At 39.6% G+C, this 16444-nt stretch overlaps 1 protein-coding gene across 3 annotated transcripts; it reads left to right on the forward strand.

Annotated features, from left to right (window-relative positions):
- The first annotated feature begins 629 nt into the window (after nt 1-629).
- Nucleotides 630-11530, forward strand: LOC129839086 (zinc finger protein 271-like). Of its 3 annotated transcripts, XM_055906362.1 has the most exons (3): nt 630-1252; nt 4557-4787; nt 10876-11530. In XM_055906362.1, coding segments are annotated over exons 1-3 (600 nt in total). In that variant the 5' UTR covers nt 630-885; the 3' UTR covers nt 10878-11530. The 3 variants fall into 3 exon arrangements, with proteins under 3 accessions (XP_055762337.1, XP_055762335.1, XP_055762336.1); XM_055906360.1 differs by lacking the exon at nt 10876-11530 and having other exon boundaries at nt 4557-8476; XM_055906361.1 differs by lacking the exon at nt 10876-11530 and having other exon boundaries at nt 630-1201; nt 4557-8476.
- The last annotated feature ends 4914 nt before the right edge of the window (nt 11531-16444 follow it).

The following is a 16444-nucleotide window of genomic DNA, read 5'->3' on the forward strand; positions in this document are numbered from 1 at the left end:
ATCTTAGACCGTTCCTCCATACAGAATCTCTCCAGGTCCTTGATTTATTTTGTATGCGCTTATGGACTGCCCTGTTCAATTCAAACCACAGGTTTTTAATGGAGTTCATGTCCGAAGACTGAGATGGCCATTGAAAATGTTGATTTTGTTCCCAATTAACCATTTCTTTGTGGATGTTGATATGTCTTGCTTGTAGATCCACTTATGGCCAAGTGTCAGCCCCCTAGCAGAGAGGTAACCAGGTTTTGGGCTAAAATATCCTGGTAGTGGGTAAAGTTTATTTATTTATTTTATACATACATTTTTGCTCGTCTTTATCAAGGGTATCAATAACTAGGTGCTTATTTTGATATCTAGTTATTTGACTGAATCAGAAACACAGATGTGGAGTTGATGTAGAGTTTGTTTAAAATTCTCATAAAAAAATCTGAACTAATCAAACAACACTTGTTGCTCTTTGTACGTGTTGATATAATATTCATATTTAATGAATATGAAAAAAACGTTTCCCTAAACTGCTTTATAATATTATAATTCAATGAAGAAGATAAAAAGTGTTCCCTCCTCAACTGCGTTTACTCCCTCCAGACAGCAGATGACGATATGTGTCTTTCAGGCGATGTTTCTAGTGTGACGTGTAATCTTGTGGATGGAACACTTCTTCAACAACTGCAGCCACCTCGTTAGCTCGCTAGCCAACAAAGTCGGAACATTCAAGTTCTTTAGACAATTTCGTGGTTTATTTGCCACTATGATTTAAACATACTTATGTGGAAACAACTAGCTACCCCATTTAATTTAATATTTACGTTGTAAGTCAGTTAGTTGGCTGGTTAAGTTAGCAATAGTCTAGTCGCTAATGCTAACTAGCTATTATACCCGACCATGAGCTCACTAAGCTACTCTTCTCCTGATAAAGAAGAGGATGTCTGCTGTACGGAGAAAGAAGCTCTGGTGAAAGAGGAGGAGGAAGAGGAGGCTGTTACAGTGAAAGAAGAAGAGAAAGACGTTACAGTGAATGAAGAGAAAGACGCGTTCAGGGTGAAAGAGGAGGAGGAAGATGCCGTTTTTGGAGTGGAGGATGAAGTGAAAGAAGATGAAGATGTTTTTGGAATGAAGGATGAAGAGGGGGAGATTACTGTCACATTAGAGGAGGACGAAGAAGAGAAGACTGGAGAACTGACTAACACCAGTAAATACAGTGAGTGCTATCTTAACAGGGACATTGACCTGATTAACACCAGTAAATACAGTGAGTACTATCTTATTAAATCAAATCAAGTTTATTTTATATAGCCCTTCGTACATCAGCTAATATCTCGAAGTGCTGTACAGAAACCCAGCCTAAAACCCCAAACAGCAATGCAATGCAGGTGTAGAAGCACGGTGGATAGGAAAAACTCCCTAGAAAGGCCAAAACCTAGGAAGAAACCTAGAGAGGAACCAGGCTATGAGAGGTGGCCAGTCCTCTTCTGGCGGTGCCGGGTGGAGATTATAACAGAACATTGCCAAGATGTTCAAAATGTTCATAAGTGACAAGCATGGTCAAATAATAATCAGGAATAAATGTCAGTTGGCTTTTCATAGCCGATCATTAAGAGTTGAAAGCAGCAGGTCTGGGACAGGTAGGGGTTCCATAACCGCAGGCAGAACAGTTGAAACTGGAATAGCAGCAAGGCCAGGTGGACTGGGGACAGCAAGGAGTCATCATGCCCGGTAGTCCTGACGTATGGTCCTAGGGCTCAGGTCCTCTGAGAAAGAAAGAAAGAGAGAAGGAGAGAATTAGAGAGAGCATACTTAAATTCACACAGGACACTGGATAAGACAGGAGAAGTACTCCAGATATAACCAACTGATCCTAGCCCCCCGACACATAAACTACTGAAGCATAAATACTGGAGGCTGAGACAGGAGGGGTCAGGAGACACTGTGGCCCCATCCGATGATACCCCCGGACAGGGCCAAACAGGAAGGATATAACCCCACCCACTTTGCCAAAGCACAGCCCCCGCACCACTAGTGGGATATCTTCAACCACCAACTTACAATCCTGAGACAAGGCCGAGTATAGCCCACAAATATCTCCACCACAGCACAAACCAAGGGGGGGCGCCAACCCAGACAGGAAGATCACGTCAGTAACTCAACCCACTCAAGTGACGCACCCCTCCTAGGGACGGCATGAAAGAGCACCAGTAAGCCAGTGACTCAGCCCCTGTAATAGGGTTAATAGGGGCACAAACTCTGCAGTTGTTGAACAAATGTGTGATTTTTAGAAGGGCATTCTACACTTGAATGTGTTTTTGTACTGTCAGAATTGTTCATGACATCCTCCAGTGATTTTAACTTTTCCTGTTGAAAAGTGATATATAAATACAGTAAAGTACAAACACACTAAAGGGAAACAAATAAATGTTTTGGGCAAAATAGTGTTTTTTTAGACAACTGCAAACTAGAAGGAGTGAGTGATGTCATAGTAAGGCATTCAAGGAGTTAGCTTGATGGGAAGTCGTGATGTCATCCAATAGAAGACTGATTTTCACGTGAATATTCATTATTCTTTTTAAAATCCTTCATGTTCTGTCAAGTTGGTTGTTGTTCATGGCTAGAAAGCCATTTTCCCGTCTTGCTATAGACCTTCAAGACGATTTTAGTCCAAACTGTAACTAGGCCACTCAGGAACATTCAATGTCATGTTGGTAAGCTCCTCCAGTGTAGATTTGGCCTTGTGGTTTAGGTTATTGTCCTGTTAGGACAGTTTTTCGTATTCAGATCTCTGAAATGCACTCTACCTACGTAACATTTAGTTTCCTTATGTTACGCCAGGAAAACAGTTTTCATGGGCACAGAAATCCTAAATCATTTCAGTTTGCTAAATCCAATGGTTCTAACCGAGAGTCACCTTAACTTTATTGACAACACCCAAATTGATACGGTCATTAACGCGGTTCTTCAACAATTACACATCATTCTTAATACTGTAGCTGTTTAGTTAGTTACACGTTCAACTATCATCAGCTGATCCAGGAAATCCTTTTCTGAATGACAGTCAAATGACAAACATCACGACATGCAACATCAACCAAAGTGCTTCTTCATTCATTACTCTGGTAAAGACAGTTATGCCATGCTCCACGTTGGATCCAACATCCCTAACAAATTGATGTTTATAATGTTATTGTCTGCTTGATTTACAGTAGGGTCTTGTTAGTCTGTTTGCACACAGAGATACTTAGCTCATAATGTGTAGAGAACTGTTCCTTGATGGATAGGCTATTGTACAACACACAGAGCTATTTTCCTTTATTCAGGACATTTAGAATGACAACACATTACAGAGTAGTCTAGTGGGATTATTCACAAAAGTATCTAGTTATGAAATGTCATAACAAAGCCATTTTAGTTTACATGTTTCACTTGAAATATTAAATGATGTATAGTCTTAGGTCTATGTTGTTGTTGGGTGAAGTTATGGGTCCTACAGTAGGTCTATGTTGTTGTTAGGTGAAGTTATGGGTCCTACAGTAGGTCTGTGTTATTGTTAGGTGAAGTTATGGGCCAATTTGTTAAACACTTAGTGGACAAACCCTCATTGTCAGGCTGATGGCAAAGCTAGCCAAATAACATTTTACTGGTGGAAGTGTTTTATAAGTATAAAAAATAAAAAATAAATATTGATTTGCAACAATAAAACAATACTTATATTAAGCAGGACATTCAAACGAAAGTTGGAGGCTAGTTTTGCTGTCAGCCTATAAGAACTCCCCTGACAATAACACAAACATATTAAGCAGGAGATTCAAACGAGCGTTACAGTTATTATCCAAAAGTAATGTGAATTGCACTTATAAGAAACCTATAAATGGAGGCTATTTTTGCTGTCAGCCTATGAGAACTCCCCTGAGTTTTCCCCCACGGTGGTGAATTAGTAACTAGCGACACAGAGCTTAATGTGAGTTTCCTTGAGTAGCACTCCTGATCTTGCGCTGTAATATTCAGAATACATTGTGAAAAACTAAAATCTTTGCTCACCATTTTTGCTCCAGGCAGATATACTACATCCATAACTAGTGGTTTCCTCATTAGCAGATATACTACATCCATAACTAGTGGTTTCCTCATTACCAGATATACTACATCCATAACTAGTGGTTTCCTCATTAGCAGATATACTACATCCATAACTAGTGGTTTCCTCATTAGCAGGGAGGAGTTTCTGCAACCAAATTGAGTGTGCATCGCTCTCGTGCCGCAATTTTAGCAAACACAGAAAGGGTCCTATATTGGAGACAAAAGTCGTCTGGCACACTGCTTAGGATTTCAACAACTTTAATAACTTTTTTCTAGCCTACAATCATCGATGTTACTACTAATGTGAAAACAAGACTAAATATGACTATTGTTGCTCACTTGGCTGTCTTAATTGTCAAATAATTTTAACATTCATTACAGACTTCAGTTGTTGTACAACATTGTGGCTCTAGGCATCACCTTTTGCAGTGGATTTCTGCTGTTGTGGGCCTTGAACCATCTGTCTGACTTTGTTGTTCACACAGGAGAGAGAAGTGACTATCGTGGATCCTCTGGGGAGCCTCAACAACCTCATGATGCTGACAAGGCAGAGAAGAGTCTCTCCACATCAGAACACCTCAAGAAACACCAGCGGAGACCCACAGGGAAGAAATCTCACCGCTGCTCTGACTGTGGGAAGAGATTCACCTCCTCAGCAGGCATTAAAATTCATCAGAGAATCCACACAGGAGAGAAATCATATAGCTGTGATCAATGTGAGAAGAGTTTTACTACATCTAGCCATCTGACTGTACACCAGAGAACACACACAGGAGAGAAACCTTATAGCTGTGATCAATGTGAGAAGAGTTTTACTACATCTAGCCATCGGACTGTACACCAGAGAACACACACAGGAGAGAAATATTTTAGCTGTGCTCAATGTGAGAAGAGTTTTACTACATCTAGTCATCTGGCTGTACACCAGAGAACACACACAGGAGAGAAACCTCATAGCTGTAATCAGTGTGGGAAGAGATACACTGATAAAAGAAATCTGATTACACATCAGAAAATACATTGTCAGAACAGAAATGACAAGATGTTATAATATTATTGCGTCAGAATTGGGGGTTGCTCGGGGGAGCTCTTTTTTTTTAACAAAAAGTGACAAACAAAATACTTGTTAAACTTATCGCTAAAAGTTATCTCCAATTTACATGTGTTTTTTTAGTTGTGTTAGTTTCAACATCACATACAACCTGATTGATATCAGTGATTTATAATATTCATCCAATATTTGTTCGGTTGTAGTTGAAAGTGAAAGTTGAAAAGATGACCTACTGGGGAACAGAGGGTTAACTGACTTATTAACAATGATGACCTACTGGGGAACAGAGGGTTAACTGACTTATTAACAATGATGACCTACCGGGGAACAGAGGGTTAACTGACTTATTAACAATGATGACCTACTGGGGAAAAGAGGGTTAACTGACTTATTAACAATGATGACCTACTGGGGAACAGAGGGTTAACTGACTTATTAACAATGATGACCTACTGGGGAACAGAGGGTTAACTGACTTATTAACAATGAATACCTACTGGGGAACAGAGGGTTAACTGACTTATTAACAATGATGACCTACCGGGGAACAGAGGGTTAACTGACTTATTAACAATGATGACCTACTGGGGAACAGAGGGTTAACTGACTTATTAACAATGATGACCTACTGGGGAACAGAGGATTAACTGACTTATTAACAATGATGACCTACTGGGGAACAGAGGGTTAACTGACTTATTAACAATGATGACCTACTGGGGAACAGAGGGTTAACTGACTTATTAACAATGATGACCTACTGGGGAACAGAGGGTTAACTGACTTATTAACAATGATGACCTACTGGGGAACAGAGGGTTAACTGACTTATTAACAATGATGACCTACTGGGGAACAGAGGGTTAACTGACTTATTAACAATGATGACCTACTGGGGAACAGAGGGTTAACTGACTTATTAGCAATGATGACCTACTGGGGAACAGAGGGTTAACTGACTTATTAACAATGATGACCTACTGGGGAACAGAGGGTTAACTGACTTATTAACAATGATGACCTACTGGGGAACAGAGGGTTAACTGACTTATTAACAATGATGACCTACTGGGGAACAGAGGATTAACTGACTTATTAACAATGATGACCTACTGGGGAACAGAGGATTAACTGACTTATTAACAATGATGACCTACTGGGGAACAGAGGGTTAACTGACTTATTAACAATGATGACCTACTGGGGAACAGAGGGTTAACTGACTTATTAACAATGATGTCCTATTGGGGAACAGAGGGTTAACTGACTTATTAACAATGATGACCTACTGGGGAACAGAGGGTTAACTGACTTATTAACAATGATGACCTACTGGGGAACAGAGGGTTAACTGACTCATTAACAATAAAAAAATAACTGCCTTGTTCAGGTGTTTTTACCGTGTCAGGGATTCAATCTAACCTGTTAAATTAAGGTTAAAAGAAAAAGAAAAAAACAATGACTTGAAAACAACTTAATTTCAATAATTGTTGCAGATGTTTGTGTATATACACATGGACGCAGTATAATAAATTGGACTATAATCAATTTTATTAACAATCTGACATCACTCCAGTATTTCTTGACAACATTCAAGCGCTAATTGTATTTATTCCACTACTGAAGAAGCATGACTCAAATCACCTACTCATATTTCAAACATCCAGCCTAACAAAAGATACATGTTTTATTATTCCATGCCTCACCCTTAAGTGAAGTATTGCCAATACATATTAACAAAGGGGTGTATATTTGGTTTTGATATTTCATATTTACAATTCATGTAACATTTAGTAATCATAATTATTTATGCAAACAGCTAACAATTTTTGGGTACAATTATATTCACGTTGTTGCCCCGCTTTTAGATATAATTATATTGAAGTTGTTAACCTTCTCTTAGAATATCAGGATTCATTCTCAGATGTACCAACCCAAATGCATGACATTGGGGACTGGGCCCCGATCCAACAACATGCCTATCTAGTGAACCCTGAAAAGAGAGAGAAGCTCCGCAGTGAGGTGAAAAGTTACTACGGATATTGCAGGTGTTGGTTGCTGATTGTCTCAAGGGTGGGGAGTCAACAAGTTTTGCGTTTAGCCAGTGCGTCGCCATGGATCACAATTTATTTTGTTCCAAGGGGACGAGAGTTCTAGAACTAAGTGAGTTTTAGGAAGATGAGAGTTCTAGAAGCTTGTGGGGGGAAAATATAGGATCTATTTGTTGTCTTAAGGGGGAAAATGTTACATTCATGTTTTGAGGTTGGACTTTATCACGTATAGCACCTATAGCACGTATAACTCGTTAGCACGTTGGGCGCGCTGATTGGTGTCACCTCGTTAGTCAGTATGTGTTACACCTGTGCTGGCTTGTCCATCTCGTTAGTGGGAAGGTGTTTCACCTGAGCTGGTCCAGGTTCTATTTAAGAGTGTCTGGCCCAGTGCTCTAGTTGTCTTGATAGATGTGGAGAGTCAACACCTTTAGTTGCTCTACTTTTTTGGTTTACTTCCTGTCTTTAAGTTAGGTGTGGGTTTTTATTTTGTTTGCCTCTTTTTGGGCAGATTTAGTGGGTCTCATGGTGGGTGTCTTTTAGGTCCCAGTTGTTGTTGCTAGTCAACTTTCAGTGGACACCCCCATAGTGTCTTTCAGAACCCCTCCTAAAAAAACAAGCTTGTATTTTGGGTTGGTGTTAAAGGAATTTAGATTCCTGTTTATTAATCAATTCAATTAAAACACTCTGCCCATAAATAAGAATTTGTAAGATAATTATCTGCATAAAATGGACAGATACCAGTCTTAAAATCAATCAATCAATAGCGTTTATTCTCGAGAGTACTGAATCATAGTACAATTTACATCAGGTTATATAATACAGATGATGTCATAGGTTTTAATGTCCATCCTCCTCTAGAATACAATGGCAATACAGTTCACAGCCTCATTACTGTCTGCCACCTGTTAAACTATCTGCAACCAACTCAAGGTCTTTCCCCTCCCTGGGTAGAGACAGAATGTCCTGTAAGGAACACAGCATTCCAGCCTGTCTGAAGATAACTCCATTCTTTCTAATAAGGAACATATTACACTCGGCATTATGATTATAATACGTTTCATTCATACAGTAACATCTAAGTCAAATGTATACATATTTTAGTCATTAAACACATCCAATTAATATTTTAATCAATGGCATTTCCTTAGGATGCTCATTAGTCTTTCAGTTCTTAGTCTTCTGTTTGTTGTGTACTAAATATTTGTTTCTTTTCTCCTGTAAAGCCATTGTGTTGCATCGATGTCTGAAATGTGCTGTATAAATAAAGCTTGATTTGATTTCAACAAATTAACCCAATTAATCAACAGACCCTTTCTTAGTATGAAAAACAGTATCAATCCCACTTTTCACTTTTCCAGCCTGCTGAAGGAGTGGTGGAGTGGTAAACACCACCCCCGGCTCTACCATGGGCTTGAGGTGGTCTCCCACAGCTCTGCTTATGTCATGTTCTGTGGCCTTGCCGTTCCATTTCTTGACTGCCCCTGCAACACAGAAACACATTTAGTCATATTATATAAAACACTCAAAGTAATGGATATGGAGCATCTATGGCCTCAGTTACACCTGGCACCTAAATGTAACTTCTGTCATCTGATCACTCCAAGCTGCATTAGGTTCAGATTTACCAGGACGGGCCTTTGTCAGGCCACTGAATATAATTAAGCAATGTAAAGAGATGGGGTGAATGAGTGGGGAAAAGTACATTTGACACAAATTACCTTCATAATATCAAAGAACAAATCTGTGTGCCTGATGGGATATTCATTTTCATACAGCCAAAAGGGGTGAGAAATGACACCAATATCAGTGGATAATTTGCACTAATGTAAATAAACACAGATGATGGAACATATTCCCTTTTGCTGACGTGATGAACCGCTAAGGGGACATACATATTTACCATCTTGTCACGCACAGGCCTTAGTTATCTTTGTTTTCTTTATTATTTGAGTTAGGTCAGGGTGTGACATGGGGGATGTTTCTGTGTTTTTGTCTATGTCTATGTTGCATGTGTGCACGTAGTTTGTATAACTTCACGATCGTTTGTTGTTTTTGTATTAGTTTGTCAGTGTTCTTCAGTTTGTCTTCGTTATATTAAAAGAAGATGTATTCATATCACGCTGCGCCTTGGTCCTCTCTTCCACATAAAGACGATCGTGACACATCTAAACCATGTGTGACCTCTCACCTCTCTGGCTGTAGAAGTGTTCTTCCTAACCAGTCCCTCAGCAGCTCTCTGACTGATCTCCACCCTCACTGGGTCTTCAGAGGAGAGGAAGGCTGAGGAGGGATGGAAGGATGAATGGATCAGTCAGTCAATAAAGTGGAGAGCTGCTGTCTATGCTGTCTGTCAAAATCACTATTATAGTAGTTCATTAAAGTAAATAAGGATTTATGACTGCTGAATACCAACTATCAATCACTGAATATGTCTCAAAATAATTTATTATAATAATAATAACATAATAATTAATAACGGAGACAATGATGGTTTTCTGTGAATAGCTTCCATAACGTTACTATAGTTAATTACCGTAAATATTTGAAAGCCGGGTTTGACCGTCGGCGTTGTATGAGCGACAGTACAGTACCGTTATCTAGCTAGCTAATGTTATTTCCTAACTAGGCACAACTAGGTTTGGATTATTTTCCTCAACTATATTCTTTCCCATATATTGTATATCGTTTCCATAAAGCCAACATGGCTTTACAGTAATTAACGTAAGTTTCCAATCTAGAGCAGTTCTCACTTTTGTGATAATGAACTAGCTAACGTTAACTAACTAACTAAGGACGGTGACCTGTCCAGACGAGATGTTACAACGAACTGAATCGTCAATGGAGGTCTTCCTCTTTATATAGCCTGCTACAGCATGCAATACTATTTACTCACAAGGGGGCATAACGTTACATGGACAATACTATCCCATTTTGGAAACGTTACATGGACAATACTATCCCATTTTGGAGACGTTACATGGACAATACTATCCCATTTTGGAAACGTTACATGGACAATACTATCCCATTTTGGAAACGTTACCTGTACAATACTATCCTATTTTGGAGACGTTACATGGACAATACTATCCCATTTTGGAGACGTTACATGGACAATACTATCCTATTTTGGAGACGTTACATGGACAATACTATCCCATTTTGGAGACGTTACATGGACAATACTATCCCATTTTGGAAACGTTACATGGACAATACTATCCCATTTTGGAAACTTTACATGGACAATACTATCCCATTTTGGAAACGTTACATGTCCGCCCCCTTGTGGAGGGAAATTAATAGCTTAGATGGTAGCTGTAGATGGTATTCAAATGCATAATGGTATTAATAGTGTCTAGACTACCTCTTTTGTTTAAATGCCCTTCTGAATCCAAACACAGTATTGCCACGCAGCAAAATGTTGCGTATAATCTTTCAAGTCAGCCTGATAAAATATTGAACAATTTGTGTACAAAGATATCTTGAAATGTGCTATAAGTTCTGTATGGCAGTACTGTTATTGTATGGCAGTACTGTATTGGCTAGTGGTTTCTCCAATATGTTATTCTATTCTGCATTAAATTGTATGTCGATGCCATTTATCTTTCAATATTTATTTAATATATATAAATGTATATATTGATACTTGTAAGACTATTCTTTGACACATTTTCTCTTCCTTTGAAATTCTTATAGGACAGAACATGGACACAATGCAATTGGGATCAAGAAGAAGGTACAGATATGTTGTAGGACAGCTGCATTTGAAGTGTACATTTAACCTACATAGCAGTCAATACAAACTGAAATCTATTAGCATACAAAATGTGTGCAAATGATCTTTTCAGATGTTCTCAGAAATGTTCTCAGAAATGAATCAAGTCCATGGAATGGATATAGACAAAAATATAATTCAAGGACTATCAGAGGTCGAGAGGCGAGGCAGGGGTGAGGACATCATCCTGCTAATTTGACAGTCCCTGAAGGACAATACAGAAGAGGGATTTGCTCTTATTCCTTCCCTTTCTCTAATGTATTTTGTAATAAAATGATCAAGTGTAGTAAGATCATTGCTTTACTTTACTAGGACTGGAGACCACAGCAGCGATTCTGCTCTTGCCCTACCTCTTCAATGAGGACCCGAGTGGCCTTTATGTCCGTGACACGGTATGCCTATGCACCAATCATCTGTTTCTTCATAAACAAGAAAGAAGCACTATACAAAGTAAATGGATTATTGATTATGGTCTGACATGTCTGCAGAAATGTTGCAATTTTGTAATGTGTTTTTTTTTTTGTAAACATTAATTCACATTTGTGGTGTCACAAAATAAACAATTAATTATTTAAATCAATATTGTTATTATTATCCCCCCCCCCAAAAAAAAAAAATGAATGGAGGGAGGGTGGACAGGGAGTTCAAAAATGAACCACAAAAGATTCTTTGAGAAACCATTATAAGGGGTTCTTCAAATAACTTATAGGGGTTCCCCCACAGTTTCAATTTGAAGAACCCCTACTTTTTAGAGTGTATATTGATAAAAACTCACCTTGTCCGAGACACATTTACATAGTTACACACAGCCCAATTTGGGCTGACTATTTTGGGGCCAAATAGCGGCCACAACAGACAGACCGGATATGGCCCATAATTCAACGTCCTTGGATGTCACGTGCTGAGTGGGTATGACCAAAGTTATTCTATTTAGCTGAACTTTGTAGTACATTTTTACACTATAATAAATGTTTGATGCCGCATCGCCCGTTTTCAAAGGGAGTCGTTGGTTTTTAGGGGCAGTCGCTTTTTAGCTATTTGTCTGAAAGTATTTTCTCAACTGCGATACCAACTTCCGTCAACAGATGGCGATGTGCGTCTTTCAGGTGATTCTGTCAGTGTGACGTATAATCTTACACAATCACACTCATATCGCAGTCACACAATGCTATTCCCAAACATAGCTAATCAATTTGTTGTTTTTCAACAATATTTTAACCTACAGGAATATTTTCTCATTTCTGTCTCATGGTTAGTTCCTAGGATAATTTAACTAACTAAATTTTGAAATGTAACTCATACATTTACATCTTTCAATACTTCTAAAATGGGGTCCAGATTTAAAATAATTACAGGTGCACCTTACTAGCTTATACTATATCATACATGGTCTTATAGTAAACACAGATTCTAGTTTTCATCCAGTTCACACAGATAGCTGACTCAGCTGTTTACACCTCCAAGGAGCCCCCCTCACACAGGAATACACACTCAGAGCCTACGAGGCATTTCCAAAAACTCCACTTGTTTCGCTCACCTCATTCTTTTTTTTTTTAACTACGTTTGAGATGTGGTATCCACTCGGCTCGCTGCCTCTCAGATCAAAGGAGGGTCCATCTGCACCGTTCCCGAAGTGTGGTTTCCCTGAGATCCCAAGTGCACGATTTACCCAGGTCGTCAGAAGCGGTCACCAAGTGAAGATTCCCATCCCCATCACCAAATGTGGTTGTTAATTTCTTTAATATCAAATGAGGAGAGAAACTTATCACACAAGTCAGAATTATTCTTAAACTAAACCTTTATTCACTTATTAATAAGGGAGCAAGTCAATACAACGTACACATATAAAGTGGATCAATTGAGTGCTCTACGATAATGATGGCTGGTTGACGAATCATCCCCAGATGATTCATTGAGAGCCCAGAGACAAAAGTACAAAAGGTGTTTTACAGCCAAGATGCACCCCTTTCAACCTACATGACTTACAACAGATATATAGAACGGGTCACAAGGTTAAGATTTGTATGAAAGATACTTATAATTCACAGCAGACAGTATCTGCTGTAAAAACAGTACTCTGTGTGTAGAGACCAGGGTCTGGCCCTGGGGTCATCTCTCCCTGGTACCATATAGAACATTAACTCATGCTCTGGAATGCGGTCTCTTTAGGTTTTATCACCCAAAAGACATTGTAAATCTCCTGTCAGTGTTATCTCCCAGAGGCCCATCCTCAGTAGAACACACAGACACAATAGTTCTAAGAACCCTCTATTCTGTTGCATAAAACAAACATTTGATGCAATAAAAGAATTATAACATAATCTTGCAATTTTGCTCTCAGTGTCCACTGAAAGTTGACTAGTAACAACAACTGGGACATAAAAGTCACCCACCATGAGACCCACTAAATCTGCCCAAGAAGAGGCAAACAAAAGAACTGGTGTTACACATACTAACTCAGTGCGCCCTACGTGCTAACGAGCTATGCGTGCTAAAGTCCAACCTCAAAACATAAATGGAAAAACTAAAGCCTGTAACACCTTCCCCCTTAAGACAACAAATAAATCCTATAATTTTTGTTGGACAAGTTTGCTCACCACCAACAGAAAGCAACTTCCATTTCATATTATAATCAACTACAATGCTTCATCTTCACCAATATAAACATGGTGTCTACTGGCTGTCAACAATTAAAAACAAGAAAATACACATTTCTAAATAATAATATACAATCGTATAATTTTGTTCTCCTTTTTCTTTCTATAGAATCCAAAAACTCACTAGCTTCTAGAACTCTCGTCTTCCTAAAACTCACTTGCTTCTAGACTCTCATCCCCTTGGAACGAGCCCAAACAAAACTAATTTCCAATACGGAAAAATGTGCAGTCAAAATAAATTGTGATCCATGGGAACGCAATGCCTAAACGCAAAACTATGACTGCCCACCCCTGAGAAAATCAGCAACAAAGTTGTCCTTAACACGGACATGTCTGATTTCAAGAGGAAACTCCTGCAATATCCGTAGTAACTTTCCACCTCACTGTGGAGCTTCTCTCTCTTTTCAGGGTTCACTAGATAGGCATGTTGTTGGATCGGGGCCCAGTCCCCAATGTCATGCTCTAGTACATTTGGGTTGGCACGTCTAAGAATTAACCCTGCTATTCTAAAAGAAGGGCAACAATGTCAATATAATTATACCCAGAAATTGTCAGTTGGTTGCATTAATAATTATGATTACTAAATGTTACATGAATTGTAAATATAAATGATCAAAACCAAATGGACACCCCTTTGTTAATATGTATTGTCAATAATTAACTTAATGGTGAGGCATGGTATAATATATATATATTTTTTAATAAGATTGCATAGTCTTATTTTCAACGTTTTTTCAATTACATTGTGCTAGGTGGGATAGCCTCAGTGTCAAAACACAGTTTTAAAATGTAATACTGCTCTTCACCAACCCAGGAAAGGGCATTGTATTGCATGACATAAGTATTTTATCACCTACCAACCAGTAAGAATTCTGGCTCTCACAAACCTGTTAGTTTTTCTTTAAGAAGCCCTCCTGTTCTCCACTCCTGTATTAACTGCACCTGTTTGAACTCGTTACCTGTATAAAAGACACCTGTCCACACACTCAATCAAACAGACTCCAACCTCTCCACAATGGCCAAGACCAGAGATAAAATAGTAGACCTGCACAAGGCTGGGATGGGCTACAGGACAATAGGCAAGCAGCTTGGTGAGAAGGCAACAACTGTTGGCGCAATTATTAGAAAATGGAAGAAGTTCAAGATGACGGTCAATCACCTTCAGTCTGGGGCTCCATGCAAGATCTCACCTCGTGAGGCATCAATGATCATGAGGAAGGTGAGGGATCAGCCCAGAACTACACGGCAGGACCTGGTCAATGACCTGAAGAGAGCTGGGACCACAGTCTCAGAGAAAACCATTAGTAACACACTACGCCGTCATGGATTAAAATCCTGCAGCGCACGCAAGGTCCCCCTGCTCAAGCCAGCACATGTCCAGGCCCGTCTGAAGTTTGCCAATGACCATCTGGATGATCCAGAGGAGGAATGGGAGAAGGTCATGTGGTCTGATGAGACAAAAATAAAGCTTTTTGGTCTAAACTCCACCCGCCGTGTTTGGAGGAAGAAGAAGGATGAGTACAACCCCAAGAACACCATCCCAACCGTGAAGCATGGAGGTGGAAACATCATTCTTTGGGGATGCTTTTCTGCAAAGGGGACAGGACGACTGCACCGTATTGAGGGGAGGATGGATGGGGCCATGTATCGCGAGATCTTGGCCAACAACCTCCTTCCCTCAGTAAGAACATTGAAGATGGGTCGTGGCTGGGTCTTCCAGCATGACAACGACCCGAAACACACAGCCAGGGCAACTAAGGAGTGGCTCCGTAAGAAGCATCTGAAGGTCCTGGAGTGGCCTAGCCAGTCTCCAGACCTGAACCCAATAGAAAATCTTTGGAGGGAGCTGAAAGTCCGTATTGCCCAGCGACAGCCCCGAAAACTGAAGGATCTGGAGAAGGTCTGTATGGAGGAGTGGGCCAAAATCCCTGCTGCAGTGTGTGCAAACCTGGTCAAGAACTACAGGAAACACATTATCTCTGTAATTGCAAACAAATGTTTCTGTACCAAATATTAAGTTCTGCTTTTATGACGTATCAAATACTTATGTCGTGCAATAAAATGCAAATTACTTAAAATCATACAATGTGATTTTCTGGATTTTTGTTTTAGATTCCATCTCTCACAGTCAAAGTTTACCTATGATAAAAATTACAGACCTCTACATGCTTTGTAAGTAGAAAAACCTACAAAATCGGCAGTGTATCAAATACTAGTTCTCCACACTGTAGAAGTAGCACTAGTCTACCTGACAACATATATAGAAGTAGAACTAGTCTACCTGACAACACATATAGAAGTAGAACTAGTCTACCCGACAACACATATAGAAGTAGAACTAGTCTACCCGACAACACAAATAGAAGTAGGACAAGTCTACCTGGTTACACATATAGAAGTAGGACAAGTCTACCTGGTTACACATATAGAAGTCGGACTAGTCTACCTGGTTACACATATAGAAGTCGGACTAGTCTACCTGTCTACATATATAGAAGTAGGACTAGTCTACCTGACTACACATATAGAAGTAGGACTAGTCTACCTGACTACACATATAGAAGTAGGACTAGTCTACCTGACTACATATATAGAAGTAGGACTAGTCTACCTGAGTACGTGGTAATATAGTAGGAGGTCATTTTGCAGGGCTCTGGCAGTGCTCCTCATTGCACAAAGGCGGAAGTAGCGGTCCTGCTGCTGGGTTGTTGCCCTCCTACGGCCTCCTCCACTTCTCCTGATGTACTGGCCTGTCTCCTGGTAGCGCCTCCATGCTCTGGACACTACGCTGACAGACACAGCAAACCTTCTTGCCACAGCTCGCATTGATGTG

The sequence above is a fragment of the Salvelinus fontinalis genome, chromosome 40 (assembly GCF_029448725.1).
Source record: "Salvelinus fontinalis isolate EN_2023a chromosome 40, ASM2944872v1, whole genome shotgun sequence".
In the NCBI taxonomy this organism is placed as follows: Eukaryota; Metazoa; Chordata; class Actinopteri; order Salmoniformes; family Salmonidae; genus Salvelinus; species Salvelinus fontinalis.